The sequence below is a fragment of the Zymoseptoria tritici genome, chromosome 10, assembly GCF_000219625.1.
Source record: "Zymoseptoria tritici IPO323 chromosome 10, whole genome shotgun sequence".
Taxonomy (NCBI): Eukaryota; Fungi; Ascomycota; class Dothideomycetes; order Mycosphaerellales; family Mycosphaerellaceae; genus Zymoseptoria; species Zymoseptoria tritici.
This window is the reverse complement of record NC_018209.1, coordinates 743,602-758,859: the sequence shown is the minus strand read 5'-3', so window position 1 is coordinate 758,859 and position 15,258 is coordinate 743,602. Positions and strand designations below refer to the sequence as shown.

Below are 15,258 nucleotides of genomic sequence, written 5' to 3'. Positions count from 1 at the left end.
CAAGAAGCAGAAGGCACAGCGGGGTGTTGGTGGGATGTCATCTGGGAAAGGCCGAGGACGACATCACTGAATGCTTGATTCGACGCCTCAAAGCTTGGTTGCTGTTTCATCAAGGAAACGCGTGCGAGTCGACGTCATCCGTACAAAGCCAAGGCATTGAAAGTTCGCATGGCCGCGGCGATCGACAACGTTTGAGTGAATTCAAGGCTTGTGACAGGGATACAGAGATGCATAAATATAAAAAGTCTGTGGCCACGGACTGCTCGCGTGATCTACTCATTTCGTCTGTTTTCAACAGATTGGAAATGGCACCGTCGGGTCGCGACCGCGGGTCGCGAAGCGAATGACGAGGACGAACCGGTCCAAGACACGCATTCGGCTCAAGACGGAACCAAGGTCTCGGCACATCTACATGCGTCGGCCCATGGATGATATAATGCATCATACGATCGCAGGACTACCGATGCAGTACTCCCCAAGACTGAGGAGTATCAGCCATCTCAAAATCAATCCGACTCGCCGTCACAATTTGCAAGTGTTGCAACAAAGGCTTGTCCACCACCACTCCATCCACTTTCAAGCTCTTTACGAACGGCTTCGACGGAGCACCAGGGGCACTAATTGTGAGCGTGTGCTCTGTACCGCCAACTCCGCCTGTAGCAGCGCCCGCAGGGAAGCGAATGGTCGTTTTTTCAAAGAATGGCGATCCAACAACATACTCATCCGAAGCCGGATTGACGGGGTAGAAGCCCAAAGCGGAGAAGACGTACCACGCACTCATCTGTCCAAGATCCTCATTGCCACTCAATCCGGCGGATGTTGCGTTATAATTGGCGTATGCGATCTCACGAGTGAGATTCTGCGTTGCATATGGATAGCCGACAGCCGCATACATGTACGGCGCATGGTGAGATGGCTCGTTCGAGTGGTCATTGTATCCGCCATGGAAGTACTCGTCGAGCTTGGCTTTCAACCTCGATGCACCACCCATCATCTCCGCCAGTCCCTCAGGGTCGTGCATGACATTGAAGGTGTAGATCCAGTCGTCGCCTTCGGTCCAGCCTTGATCACGACCCGCCCAGGTCCCATTGTCGTTTCTGGCTTCCATAAAGGTTGACTCAGAGTTGTAAACGTTGCGATAATTTTGGCTTCGTTTGTGGAGTTGCTGAGCAGTTTCTTTGTCCCCTGCGTGCTCGGCCACAATAGCAGCGGCGTGATCATCGAAAGCGTAGTCCAGTGTACGAGATGCACTTTCAGCCCATCCGTCGTTCGACACGTATCCCTTCGACATGTACGCTGTGAGACCAGCGCGTACCTCATCGGGAGTATGTCCTTCGCGATCATAGTACAAGAGCTCGGTGTCGTTGATAGGCGGCTCAAATGCGTTCTTCTTGACACCTTCCCAAGCTTTCGCAATATCAAAATTTCTAAAACCACGAGCCAGCGCGTTGGCAATGACTGCATCGACATGCGTACCAATCATGATGTTGGTCTCGACAACATTTGCCCACATTGGCAGACGTCCGGCCCAATCGTAGATCTGCACGAGCGAATTCATCATTCCGTTGACTCGGTCGGGGGCGAACATGGTCAGCAGGCTGTGCTCTGCTCGGAACGTGTCCCAGATAGACCACGACTGGTAATAAGCATCGTTCCCGGTATGGACGCTGTCTGTGTAGCCACTATAGAACGTTCCCGTGACTCCATTGCTTGCGCCCGTCGGCTCGGAAAAGTCCGATGGATACTGCAAGGCGTGGAACAGTCCAGTATACCATATCGTGCGAGGATCGTGTTCCTTATCGGTCTTGTTAACTCCCGATATCTCTACGCGGCCGATCTTCTCCAACCAAGCATCCTTGAGATTCTCGACCGCCTGATCGAATGTGACCGAGCTCGGGGCTTCGAGGTCAAGATTCTTTCTCGCCTGTTCGACGCTCACGAATGAGACTCCAGTCCGGACTTCCACCGACTTGCAGTTCCCAGCAAATCTGACATATGCGCCAAGGTCCTCTCCCTTACCGGTGCGACCTCCGGTCTTCAAATTCTTGCCGTGCGTGATGCCATAGCTGGCGAAGGGCTCGGAAAACCGAGAGACAAAGTACCCGGAGAAGCCAGACGCCGGCAAAGGACCAAGAGCATAATCCTGTCGCTGAGGATTCTTACCAGAGATTTCTCGCCTATCCGGGTCGATTGCGATTTGTCCGGTCCAATTCTTCCGCGTGGCTTGAACAAACATATAAGGTTCATCTGATGATTTGAAGTCCACGAGCAGCCAACCGGTGTGAGAAGTGGCAGTCAAAGCCACGTGAATAGCTCCTCTGGAAGCGGACGAAGCATGTTGTCTCGGAGCTGGCACATCCTCCACTGCCACGGCCTGCGCTGGTATGTCTCTTCGTACCCTGCCATTCGCTCCCCGTCGGACATCCCCCGGAACCGGCTGAGCACCACCTGGCACAGGCGAATAGATGCTTTCCGTCAGATTGAAGCCCGATTCGATGGCTTCAGCCTCCATGATCACTTCATATACGTACGGCGTGCTTCGCTCGTCTCTCTTGAGGAATTTGTGCGCCCGCTCAACAAATAGAGGCTTCACTTCGCCAACGCCCAGACTGAGGACAACTTGTCCGCTTTCTCCCATCCAGATCGCAGGCTGATGTGTCGCTTGAAAGCCATGGATGTGACCGTCCATGTCATTGTACGGGCATTGACTTATGAAGTTCTGCCATCTGTTAGACGTACTTCTTCCCAGTCCAAATCAAATTCCTGACCTCGCGAGTCTGAGGCGTCCATCTCGTCATGCCGAACGGCGGCGACACGGACGGAATCATGCCACCGTTGCCATTTGGTGTCACTCCATACGTTCCGATCTTGGGATCAACATACCGCAAGACACCGGCATTGTCGTGATATCTTGCCGTGAATGCGGAGACTCTATCACCACTGAAGAGATAGATGAGACTCAATATCAAGAGCATGACGCCCATGAAGGTGATTGTAATCAGCCTCTGGGAGGCGCCGAAAGAGAGCATCATCTCGCGATCTTCAAGGGATCACATCTGCAGTACGTGTGCTGACAGAGTCCATCTAAGGATGGTGGAGATCGTCATCAGCGGGGTATGTCTGGCAAGGTAGCATCGCTACGATACATGGTATGCCGTACCCAGCGACGGAAAGGAGTACAATGGTCAATTGATGGACAATATTGTCACAACGAAACTAGATACCTTAGACTCGGCAGACATTCTCAAGGTCGTCGGTATACAGTGGACTGCCGGAGATGAGCCGACTTCGGGTTCCCCCTTGGTAACAACGTCACCTCTAGAGTAGTAGCAGGTCCTGTCGACTTTTTTACTTGATGACTAGACAGATTGACTTTGCATCATTTCGATCCCCGGTCATGAACCGATATACGATGCGCATTTCTGTATACGAGGACTTGAAACCAGGTCAGCCCAGCCAAGCCGCGGAGGTACTCCACATGATTAGTCCACAGCTCGGTGGACAATGGCCTGGCTATCTCCGTTGAGGGGGATCCTTCCATCGGTACGCGCATGACAAGACGCGGTTCGACCCCTAAACCCAAACTCAACCGCCCACGACTGCGCAAAGCCAGAAAGCAGTGCGCGGACACTCGAGCAACGCCTCTGCCGCCTTCTTCACTTTTAATGTTTAATAGTCATGGTAGGTCATTCTTCCTTCTCTTTTGACCATTCTGCCACCGCGCATCGACGACAATGCTCGCGCCACGAGGAGTTCCACGGCTGTTCAGCACATGCGCCCAACACCCGATACCGTCCGTGTTCGTGGGCGCACTCATACTGTTATATCTCATGACCTTATGGAGCAACGACGTGTCCTATCGGGGAGAGCAGGCGCAATTGGAGGAGGACAAGGACATGAGCGAGCCATATGTCGATAATGTTGAGCTCATCATGAATCCGGACGCCTTTCGCGAACACTTCGACAGGGTGATACGATACCCTGGAATGTCCATGGAAGAAGCTGGCGCATCGTGCAACTGGCCGGACGAAAGCAAGGTCAATTTCCAGTTCGCAAAGGGACAATCGTCGTATGGAACGGACACCAACTGGACGGTGGAGGCACGGCCGCAGAAAGAGTTGGACGAGCAACGAGAGATCTGGCACAAGTTCATAAAGCATGATCTGCTGAAGTGGAAAGATTACAAGCACAAATTCAGTGGACGGGGGATCGTAATTGTAGGCGGAAGAAAGCCGAAGCGAGTCAATGTGCTGTTGAGGACGTTAAAGAATGTGGGGTCACAGATGCCCGTGGAGCTACACTACTGGAAGGACGAGGTCGACGAGGAGAAGAAGAAGAGGTTTCGGGAGGTCTACCCCAACATCTACTTCAACGATCTCTCTGCACCGTCAAACATAATACAAACAATGTACGGCAAGGGCGGTTCGCATTGTAAGTTGCTCTACGAGCTCCTTCGTGTGATATTGCATGGCACTGACACAGAGTTTCAGACAATCTCAAAACCGCAGCGATGGTCAACTCTCGTTTCGACGAACCACTGCAGCTTGATAGCGACAACATTCCAATCTTTGCCCCGGATTCTCTTTGGGAGTCGGATGTGTACAAGAAGCACGGAAGCATATTCTGGCCCGACATCGCGCGCACACGACCTAACAACCCAGTCTGGTCCATCACGAACACGAAATGCCGCATGGACGAATACGAAATGGAGAGTGGACAGGTGCTGGTCGACAAGAAGAAGCTCTGGTACCATCTCCAACTGGCTGCATTCATAAACCACCCAGTGCTCAAGAATGGAATATACCACGAGAGCTATTACTTCGACTTCTTGCTCGGCGACAAGGACACCTTTCGTTTCGCATGGCACGCGCTCAAGACCAAGTTCGGCAAACCCGCAAAGGCTGTCACCAGCGTGGGCACTCAATCAGGCGACGATGGATTCTACTGCGGACACAGCTTTTTGCAATACCACCCCGATGGCAGACCTCTCTTCATGCACGGCGGACTACTAAAGACGATGCAAAAGCCAATCATGAAATGGCAACGCGAACAAAAAGGTGGCATTTATCAAGCCTACAAGAAGAGCGACTATGAGGAAGACCACGATAAGCTCATCAACGTAGCTCTTGGCTGGGATGCCATGGCTTACTTCCCCTACAAGGAGCAACTCAATAATGACGAACCTGTATGGTGCTTATTCATGCCTGACGTCAAGGCAAGACCTCTGGAGGAGCTGGTTCCTGGTTTCAACAAGGCGTTCGAGGCAGTGGGAGGCTACTGGACGATTGAAAGCGAGGGCGAGTCGAATAAACAGGTAGAGCAGACTGAGGCTTGATTGGCTCTGATTCTTTGTTCGTTCTGCGTCCTAGCGAGTTTTATACCAGAGTAATTCCAACAGATTTGTGCAATGTAATGAGACACAATGTCGTCCATCGTCTTCCGGCCATGTGGTGTTGCAACTGCGGAGCAACTCATGATCCGAATCTCTGCGAGCCTTGTCGTTGGAAAGTGGTCAATGCTGTTCGATACGTGTCACTTTCATCCACCTGCCATGGGAGCAACGAACCACCGAACTTTCGACAATCAGCCGTCGGCCTGGACTGCACGGCTGAACGGCCGTCGAGTGCTGTACCTTCGGCTCATCAATATTTGAGCGTTGCCTTTGTCTGGAAGCTCCTTCCGCTGCATCTGGCGGACCAACCAGATCTTTCGCAGCTGGGATCATGGTTGGAAAGGCCAAGAGGAACGGGTTGGTCTCACACATCCACTTGGACTGGTCCTCTCCTATTGACTGCACATCTATCGTGTGCCGCTGTGAAAGGGGGGAGACATCCGGCCACCAATCCCACGGAACTCCTCTTCGGCTCCACAGTAATTTCCGTCACATAGCCGCCAAGTCGCGAACCACACCTTACTCATCACTGCCACCAGAGCCCCGCCGATCGTGGAGAGGCAACTACTCGAACGTAGAACTCGAGGCCGTCAAACGTCCGCCAACAAAGAATGGATGCCCGTGCAGATTCCGGTCATACGAGGTGTGCCCCAATTGGATTCACATAACGCGCTCGCGATCACTGGAGCGACCGAAATCTAAGGTAGCGAGCGGACGACTGCAAATCCCAAGTCAAGGAGCTCAACAGCACTTTCAATCGGATCAGTGAAATGGACAGCACGACGAATTCAGCACCTCCTTTGAGGCGCACGGCGTATCTCGATGGCTTGAGAGGTTTCGGTGCGCTACTGGTCTACATCTTGCATCACATTGGCGCGACACATATGGAGGAGCATCAGGTTCTGGAAAATGCCTTCGGACACAAGGGAAAGTACTACTTTGGCGCGTTTCCGTTTGTTCGGATTTTCTTCACCGGAGGCCATATCGCCGTCGGCTTGTTCTACCTCATCAGCGGGTACGTTCTGGCCGCCAAACCACTCAATTTTATCCATTCTCGGGACATGGCCAAATTTGCGGACAATGTTGGATCTGCGCTGTTCCGACGTTGGATACGATTGTTCCTCCCGGTCTTTGGGCTCACCTTCATCTGGATGACGAGCTGGCATCTTCTGAACTTCTTGCCCACTGGTGATATGGTGCCCGAACCGACGTACCTCGCGGAGCTCTCCAAATGGTTCAAGGATCAGAAAGGTTTCAGCTACTTCTGGGCTGGGATCGCTCTGAGCTATTACAGCTTCCATGCCTGGTCGATACCCTACGAGTTTCGAGGGTCCGTGGTTGTGTATACGGTTCTGGTTGCCGTCGCTGGACTCGGGACTTCCGCGCGCCTTCGCGTTCAGTGTGTTCTGATCTTCTATTTCTTGTTCCTTCTGGACGGCTGGGGCAGCGCCTTGTTTGTCTGCGGCATGTTGCTCGCCGATATGGAAATGCTACACGCCAGAAACGAGCTGCCCAAGTTCTACTCTCGCATTTTGACGGAATCGAAGAAGACGTACTACTTCCTTCTCGTGGCAGGCATGTACCTCGGCGGCGCACCCGCGGCGACCGACAAGCTTGCGGATTTCAAGGAGTCACCTGGGTGGTACTATCTTTCCTTTCTTGTCCCTGGAGCATGTTCGGACCCGGGCTGGTTCTTTCGATTCTGGGGCGGGACCTTTATCATGCTCGCCATCCCACGGCTCCCGTGGCTTCGCTCCTTCTTCGAGACACGCTTTTGCCAGTATCTCGGACGAATATCCTTCGGCTTATATCTCGTCCACGGACCGGTCTTATGGTCCGTCGGAGATCGTGTATATGCATCCATAGGTCTGCTGCGTTGGGGTCAGGATAAAACGATACCGCAGTGGATCAATTGTTTTCCGCTTCCGCGCTGGGGAATTTTCGGCATCGAGACCAATTTCTTGCTGGCTCAGCTTTTCCTCTTTCCTCTGACGATATATCTAGCAGAGATCTTCACGAGATTGGTGGATGAGCCAAGTGTACAGTTCGCACAGTGGCTGTTTCGGAAGCACGTCGAGCCCAAGAGGGATTCTGTATTATGATGGAAGATTGCGGCTGTATACCGACAGCATCTACAGACGATACCAGCATCGATGTTTACACCGATCAAGCGCAAACTTGCCGACAGATACGAGCGGACGAGGTTCGTTTCCGCATCGTTTTGCCCAAGCCCTTGCCCATCCATGATAATGAGGCTCTGCAGACGGCCAGATTTGCGATCATAGCGCAAACCTTGCGATCGAAGAGATCTGTACTTCCTCAAATGCATCGTCCTCGCAGCGGCACCGAGCGGAATGGCTTGTTGCTCCATTGCAGGTCCTGTGGAGACAGTCGTCAAAACGCCTCGGTGGACTCGACAATGCAACGACTGCAGCAACGATACCAAAATCGCAAGGATACCATAAGTGGAGCCGATCCTGATGTCGCCAACGGTGGTTGTGGCATTGATCACACGACACCAGGCATTCGGCCCAGAATTGTCTCATACATGGAGTGTGGCGTCCTCATGTCAGCTGCATCTCCAGCATTCGTGGATCACATGCTCAAGCTGACAGCGTCTTCCGAGAGCATAACGAATCGCTATCTCCTGCAGCAGTGGTTTCGAAGTGCCACCTCGGCCGTCTCCAGGTTGTTCTGCCATGTGCATGATGCCTCGATCGCAGATTAGATCTGACAGTCTTGGCCGAGGCATGAGGAGAGATTTCCAGGATATGGCTAGTCGATTTATCGACACAAAGCGAAATCGAACATGTGAGCGCGGCTCGGAGCTGCCGTCAACTTCGTGCAGTGGGACATGTTGTATATGTACGAGTGAGCTCGTTAAATTTTGACCGACAATTAATCGGAAGCAATTCAAAACGATCGGGGAATTTGCACCGAGCTGAGCATCCACAATCTGTCCTTCGAGATCGTTGTCATCGAGAGTGCTGGCCCGAAACCGCGAAGATCTTCAGGAGCAAACGAGTCCGGACTGAACCTTCCAGACCCCGGCGGCGATCGATATATAAGCATACCAAGCCTAAATCTGACGTGCATGTTTAGACTGTGGACGAACAAGGTGTAAGCCACAAATCCTTGCTCACGGTACAATCGGATTCTTCAATTCACAATCTTCCCCGCACACACCGACCACACCTCCTCCAGTTCCTCAATCGCAACTAGGTTATCCATCGAGCGGGAAAGGCCTTGTGGGGAAAACGAGCCGTAGCCCGGTTTCAGTCACAAGCTAAACTGCAGACTTCGACTCAATCCTGGTCACGACCACTCTTCATTGGCTTGGTCGCAAATCCGGCGCCAGCTCCACGGTACAGTATGATTAACAATCTACTGTCGATGTCAAGAAGCTTGTTCAGATTGTCAATGTCACAAGCTTGTCCTGGCCAACATCGCACCGCCGAGGGAGACCTTTGCCCGCGAAGAAGCTGGACCATGAGCGAAGCAGGCTGGTGGTACACCTTCCCCTGAGGAAAGCCCACGAGCAACGACACGATGCCGAATGATGTGTTCGGAGATTCCCCTTCAGTCTATTTGGAGCACTTGGCGCGGATGCCAAGGGAGATGCTCACTACACATCATGCTATACGTATGTTAATTCGCACGAGCTTGCGTTTACATGAGGCACCTTGCCATACGTTACACACAAACTCTTTTCCTCCTTCGTCATTGTACCAGGCTTGTGCTCTACTATTTCAAAGAATTGCTTGAAGATGGGCAGGCCGACAATCAACGGCAATTTGCAAATGTGGCATCCCTCAAGCAGCACTCCAGCACTCAGAAAGATCTGGACACTCGTACTTTTCCTCCTCTGCTGCTTCATCTTCTACGTCGGCCGCACACATCTCTCCGGCCCTCGTCGACCATGGTTCGATCACGCAGATATAATTCCTCACAAGATGTGGCAATCATGGAAAGTGGACGCCTTGAGCTTTGAAGACCGAGACTCCGAACGAGCACGAGCATGGACGGCAAAGAATCCCGATTGGCGGTACGAGGTCCTCACCGACGGTAATGCCGTTGCGTACGTCGAGCAACATTTTGGTCCCAAAGGATTCGGCCGGCCAGACATTGTGAAAATCTTCAAAGCTCTCGACGGTCGTCTCAAGATTATCCAAGCGGACCTCCTCCGCTACCTCATCATGTATGTGGAAGGTGGACTCTGGGCAGACATCGACGCGGAAGCTTTATCTCCCATTTCCAGATTCATACCTTCGCGATTCGAGGAGAGCTCCGTGGACATGATCATCGGTATTGAAACCGACGAGCCAGACTTCCTCACGCATCCCATACTCGGCTCCAAAGCCCAGTCCTTCTGCCAATGGACCTTCCTCACCAAGCCAGGCCACCCAGCAATGCTCACCCTGGTCGAAGACATCCTTCAATGGCTCAAGCGCCTCTCCACAGAATCCGGCAAAGCCATCGCAGACCTCGATCTCGACTTCGACCAAGTCCTGTCCGGCACCGGACCATCGGCCTTCACCCACGCCATCCTAGCCCACATGTCCGCCACAATCGGCCGGGAAGTGACGTGGTCAGAGAACTTCCACGACATGTCCGACAGCACACTCGTAGGCGGCACGCTGGTACTGCCTGCGGAGGCCTTCGCCGCTGGGACTGGCCACTCACGGAGCGGCACACACTCCGGTTCTCGGGCCTTGGTGAAGCATCACTTCCACGCTTCCGGATGGACGTCCAAGCACCCACGGCGTAAGCACCCGGTCTATGGCGAGGTGGAGCGATGTAATTGGAACAAGGCCTGTGTAGAATTGTGGGACGAGAATGTTGGTGCTTTCTCGAAGCTGTCGCAGCAGCAGCAGAGCGAGATGATTCGGACGACGCAGGCGAGAGATGCGTGATGAGAGCGTGGAGAAATTTGAGTGATTGCAGCGTTTAGCGTAGCGAATACAGACCAACCACCATGATTTCATAGACAGGAGTTTACCAGGCGATAAGACTTCGGAAAGCGATTGTAGACAACCTTTTGGCTTGTAAAGATACATGAACAACATTTCCTATGATCGGACTGCTCCTGACCCTCCTTAACGCCGTCCAAAATGCTCAAAGATCCCACCCGTTCTATTCGTTTCAAGCCGTGCTCCCCCACCTCACAAAACGCTGTCACAAAATGCCAAGTCTTGCACCAAGTCTCCAGCCTTCACATCAATGATTCCGGACGTCGTGTCTTCCACACCAAACGCCAAGAACATCACATCGTCCAAGTAGCCGGTGTACTTCTGACCCGGCGTCTTCCAACTCATGGAAGTAACGTAGAACGACTCGGTATGGTTTTCCGGGACGGCCTCCGGCTTGCCCCAATAACGGTTCGCGTTGGTTTCTGTCGTAAATGGTCCACGGCCGTGTATCCAGATGGGACGCTGAGAGATGGCGTGCACCTGAAAGGGAGCGGTACGGCGGAAGAGAATGACGTAGGGCTCGTAGACGACATGGAAGCTGTATCCGGCCTTGTGCTGGAAAATGTGCATGATGAAGGTGTTGTCATCGGTGGGAACGCAGCTCGAGTCCGCTCGTTTGCAAAGCGTGATGGTCAGAGAGTTGGTCGCTTGATGGATGACTTCTCCCCCGGCTTTTCTCACATGGGGCATGTAGGCGGCCATGCATCTTTCATCACTGCTGGCAGCTTGTGGAGCTAGATCTTCTCCGATGGTGCCACTTGGGTCGAGTTGTGCAAACACTCGTTTGGGATAGATGTCGTGGTGGACGAACGGGGCACCATTGCCGTCCCAGAAGACGAAAAAGTTCTTCTCGAGTTGACGCCATGGAGGTGGACGCATAATTTCTGTGGCGTTCTTGAAGAGGACGACCTTAGGCCGCTCGACTGCAAACGCATCAAGAACCATGCGGGCGTCATGCAGCCACTGCCCGAAGCAGGCGTGTACGGACTGCGAGCCGTACATCAGGAATGGATCATTGGGTCCGTAGAAAAGACGCGCGTCGTGCGGCCCAGTGCCCGAATTGCCAAATGCCATTTCACCAGTGCAATTGCCGAGTATCGCAGGGTCGGTGTCCAGATCCACTGGATGCTTGTCGCACACCATAGAGCCGTCTATGAAGCTAGCAGAGCAGACAAGCTGTTTGCTGTCCACGTCCGTCGCGTTTGGCCGTAGGTGCTGCGCAACAATGATATGTTGATCGGATTTCGTCGGGTGGGGAATGAGGTTGGGATTGTAACCGAGTTCTTCGTTCCAGTACACGCCCATGTATTTCCGATCCCGGGTGGTTAGCGAGAAGATTTCTCGATGGTTTGGTTTTTCGCTCAAGTATTCGGCTTCTGCGACATCGTGTGGACTCAATTCGCCCGGTTTATGCGCCGGATCTGTAGGCTTTCCTGCGGGCTTCTTTGCTGGCTTTTCAGCTGCATCATGCGTGACCGGCGTCTTCAGACGATCGTCAGTTTTGTCTCCTAGGCTCGGATTTTTCAAGCTTGGAGGGTCGACTTTGACGTCGTCTGGCAACGGAGCCTCCACATGGCCGATTCCTGCGGCCTGCTTCGAATCCGGACTCTGAACATGTCCAGGTGAGAAGCCAGACAGGTCGTGTATCGATTCGCTTACAGTATCAGATCGCCAGCCGTAAAATAACAGAAAAAGGCACATCAAGGCCAAGGGCGCGTAGAACAGCTTGGGTTTTTGATGCCATCGCGACAAGCGACTCCAGGCCGGTCGATTCGTCCTGTGATCCATCATGAACGGTTCCAGCAGTCTTGGGAGGAGGACTCTTGAGCTCGTGCGCGCGACTCACGACGTCCAGGGGTGTAGGACGGCAAGTTCCAGGATGAAGGATATTTTCCCGAGGCTTTCAGCTAATCTCTAGCGCAATCTTAGCGTACCAGGATCGTGACCGACTAGGGGGTAGGAGGTAATAAGGTATGCGGGGAAATGCGGTGGACCAAAAGCGCCCGCGGTGGACATTCGTGGGCTGCAAATTCTGGTCGAAGCAACTCGGTACTACTGTACCTTACTGTAGCTCCGTGCCACCAACCATGTTAAACACCTCGGGTTCTCGGACCGGACGACTCCTCGAGCGGAGAGTCGAGACTTCTCATCGTACATACGGGGGTCATGGCCAAATCCGGCATGCTGCTGGCGACCTGCTGGCACAAGTCGTTCTTCGATGTGAGATCAAGACAACGAGTCAGAACACCTTGAACACACGCCAGGCCCGGACGGCGTGAATATTCGCATATGGTAGACGACATGGGAGAAGAGGATGGAAGAAGACTTTCTCCACGACCGCATGAAAGGGACGATGCGCATTCGAATCTGAACGAGCCGTCTCCGCTGAACGAACGATCCTCGACAGGCTACTTGGATGGCCTCCGTGGTCTCGCCGCGGTGATAGTCTTTATTCATCACTGTACGCGATCAAAAATGAAGCAGGCAGAGGGACATAGCCTTGCCCTGGTGCGACTGAGGCATACGCTGACCATACTCCACTTGCAGGGACCAGCGACTTCACGGAGGGCTGGCACGAGTTTGGCTTTGGACAAGAAGGCCATCACCACTTTGCTTCCTTGCCCTTCGTTAACATTCTCTGGCACGGCGGAAACCCTGCCGTGGTCATCTTCTTCGTACTCTCCGGCTACGTCCTCAGCCTTGGCCATTTGAAAAAGCTACGACAGCAGAAATCAACGCAATGGTCACTGCTCAGCGCCGTGCTGCGTCGTCCAGTCCGACTATATGCACCATGCGTGGCGGTGACACTTCTTTACGCTTTCCTCCTTCACGTACCCGGACTCATCCTCCCGGTGGAGGAATTGCCTCTACAAGACAATCTCTTCGCCGAAATATGGGTCGCTCTCACACGCAGCGCTGAGTATCTGAATCCGTTCCAGGAGCACGAGAATAACCTTTGGTGGTTTCCCTACAACATGGTCATGTGGACGATCCCAGTCGAGCTCAAGGGCAGCATGTTGATCTTTGTGATCCTGGGACTGTACTCCTTGATCGCGCCGGGTTCGAGACGCGGGAGAGCGCTCATACCGACAGCACTGCTCTTCGTAGCGGCGGCGATCTCCCTACAATTGGCACTCAAATGGAGCATGGCGGACTTCGTCTTCGGATTTGTTCTCGCCGTGAACGACGTGTGGAAGCTGGACGCTCGGCTGCTCCAGACGACCTCACCAGCAAATCGATCTTTCGCATTGCACACAATCTTCTTCGCTGGCTGGTATCTGCTAGCCATGCCCCATAGACCCAGTCACATCGAATACGCAACAAAGACTCCCGGCTATATGACTCTTGGCAAGCTCATCCCAAAAGCTTACGACGAATCGATATACTACCGATATTGGGAAAGCTGGGGTGCATTGCTCTTCGTTTACGGTGTCCTCCGCCTAGAATGGATCCAGCGTTGTTTCTCTGGGAAAACGATGAGATTCCTGGGGAAAGTGAGCTTCGCTTTGTACCTCAGCCACCTCGTTTTCCAGAAAACCGTCGGACATAGACTGATGGCTCTTGTCGGTGGTAAGGTTGTCAGCCCACTCGTAGGGACTCGCTGGGATTATGCATGGTGGATCCCAGACATTGGTCCGATGGGGTTGAGCACGCGGTTTCTGGTATGCGTGGGTATCGTGTTGCCTCCGAACCTGCTCCTCTCGAAGTATCTGACCGCTTTCATTGATGAGCCCATCGTGAAGTTGGCGAAAAAGATGACTGCCAGACTTGGCGATAGCAAAATGAACAGTCTCAGAGGTTCGATCGAGGGAGAGCCGATGCTACCTATAGCGAGGAGGAGGCGAAATTCGTTGTAGCAAAAGATAATCAATGCTACATCATTAGATCGACCGGACCTGCTCCGTGCCAAAGACCGCTGTTACAAACAGACCATCACACCCAACGCCGCTGTCAGTACACCGCCCATCAACCCAACATTTGTTGCTGCACCACCCGTTTCCGTGGCCTGCGAACCCGCGGAGCTCGTCGACGACATTGAAACGCTCGAGGACGCCGTACCAGTTTCTTGCGGTCGTCCTCCCGTCAACGTCGTCAATTCAGCCGTAGCAGACGACGACGATTCACTTGCTCCAGAGGTCGTAGCCGCAGCTCCGTTCCTTCCCAGTAGACTCGCTCCAGCGGTGACCGTAACCAGCATACTCTCAAGCTCCTCCGATGTGTAGGTCGTCGTCGAAACACCAGGATAATTGGCTCCCTCGCCTCCATTCGACTCAACGCAGATGGAAGTGGACATACAGTCTTGCGTGCCTGTGAATCCGTCGCCCGCAAGGTCCATGTGGTATGTGCTCGGGCCGATGGTCAGAGTTTGAGATGGGAAGAGGCCGCAGTCGTTTTGATCGGTCCCTGGCGGACAGTTGAGGTGGAGGATTGTTGCAGTGCTGTCCGCGGACACGACTGAGGCGACGATAGATTGGTCGTCATAGCCGTAGAATGGAATCGTGAGGATGGTAGACTGGGCGGCGCAAAGATGGAAAAAGGCCAGCAGAGTCGCAGAAGAGGCGAGTTCGGGCGACATCATGAGCCTGTGTAAGGTGGTCCTGTGGTTCAGATCAACGAGTCCTGAGATGCAGCGGGCAAAGAATCGTCAAGTTCATGCAAAGGAAAGAAAAGTGCAGTGCTCTGTTATTCACGTCGTCTCTTTGATTGTTTCGAGATCTCGGGACCGACCTCCTGAGTGGCGTCAAAAGTATTGCGCGGCTCGCCGAAGGAGCGCCATTACGCGAAATAGGAAATGCTCTGTCGATCATTTTACCTGATCAGAATAGTCCCGTAGTTCTGTTTTGCTGTGAGCGACTATACTGAGTCTTCTTCAAGAAGTAGATAGTCGGTCTATCA

The 15,258-nt window shown here is 53.2% G+C and overlaps 6 protein-coding genes across 6 annotated transcripts; 4 read left to right on the top strand and 2 right to left on the bottom strand.

Annotated features, from left to right (window-relative positions):
* Window positions 1–472: 472 nt before the first annotated feature.
* On the bottom strand, window positions 473–2,888 carry MYCGRDRAFT_29807 (uncharacterized protein; the record flags this gene model as incomplete). The annotated part of the gene is made up of 3 exons (XM_003848821.1): window positions 473–2,359; window positions 2,519–2,719; window positions 2,769–2,888. Coding segments are annotated over 3 exons (2,208 nt in total), but the record flags the coding sequence as incomplete, so codon positions are not given.
* Window positions 2,889–3,932: 1,044 nt separating this feature from the next.
* Window positions 3,933–5,335, top strand: MYCGRDRAFT_49251 (uncharacterized protein; the record flags this gene model as incomplete). The annotated part of the gene is made up of 2 exons (XM_003849082.1): window positions 3,933–4,431; window positions 4,485–5,335. 2 exons carry the CDS (start codon window positions 3,933–3,935, stop codon window positions 5,333–5,335), a joined length of 1,350 nt encoding a protein of 449 aa, XP_003849130.1.
* An 827-nt stretch (window positions 5,336–6,162) lies between these two features.
* MYCGRDRAFT_48833 (uncharacterized protein) lies at window positions 6,163–7,494 on the top strand (the record flags this gene model as incomplete). The annotated part of the gene is made up of 1 exon (XM_003849083.1): window positions 6,163–7,494. One exon carries the CDS (start codon window positions 6,163–6,165, stop codon window positions 7,492–7,494), a length of 1,332 nt encoding a protein of 443 aa, XP_003849131.1.
* Window positions 7,495–9,026: 1,532 nt separating this feature from the next.
* MYCGRDRAFT_111040 (uncharacterized protein) lies at window positions 9,027–10,305 on the top strand (the record flags this gene model as incomplete). Its single annotated transcript, XM_003849084.1, has 2 exons — window positions 9,027–9,035; window positions 9,148–10,305. The coding sequence occupies 2 exons, from the start codon at window positions 9,027–9,029 to the stop codon at window positions 10,303–10,305; spliced, it is 1,167 nt and encodes a 388-aa protein (XP_003849132.1).
* A 264-nt stretch (window positions 10,306–10,569) lies between these two features.
* MYCGRDRAFT_24587 (uncharacterized protein) lies at window positions 10,570–11,709 on the bottom strand (the record flags this gene model as incomplete). Its single annotated transcript, XM_003848820.1, has 1 exon — window positions 10,570–11,709. A coding segment is annotated over one exon (1,140 nt), but the record flags the coding sequence as incomplete, so codon positions are not given.
* Window positions 11,710–12,663: 954 nt separating this feature from the next.
* MYCGRDRAFT_111039 (uncharacterized protein) lies at window positions 12,664–14,253 on the top strand (the record flags this gene model as incomplete). The annotated part of the gene is made up of 2 exons (XM_003849085.1): window positions 12,664–12,823; window positions 12,910–14,253. The coding sequence occupies 2 exons, from the start codon at window positions 12,664–12,666 to the stop codon at window positions 14,217–14,219; spliced, it is 1,470 nt and encodes a 489-aa protein (XP_003849133.1).
* Between the last annotated feature and the right edge of the window lie 1,005 nt (window positions 14,254–15,258).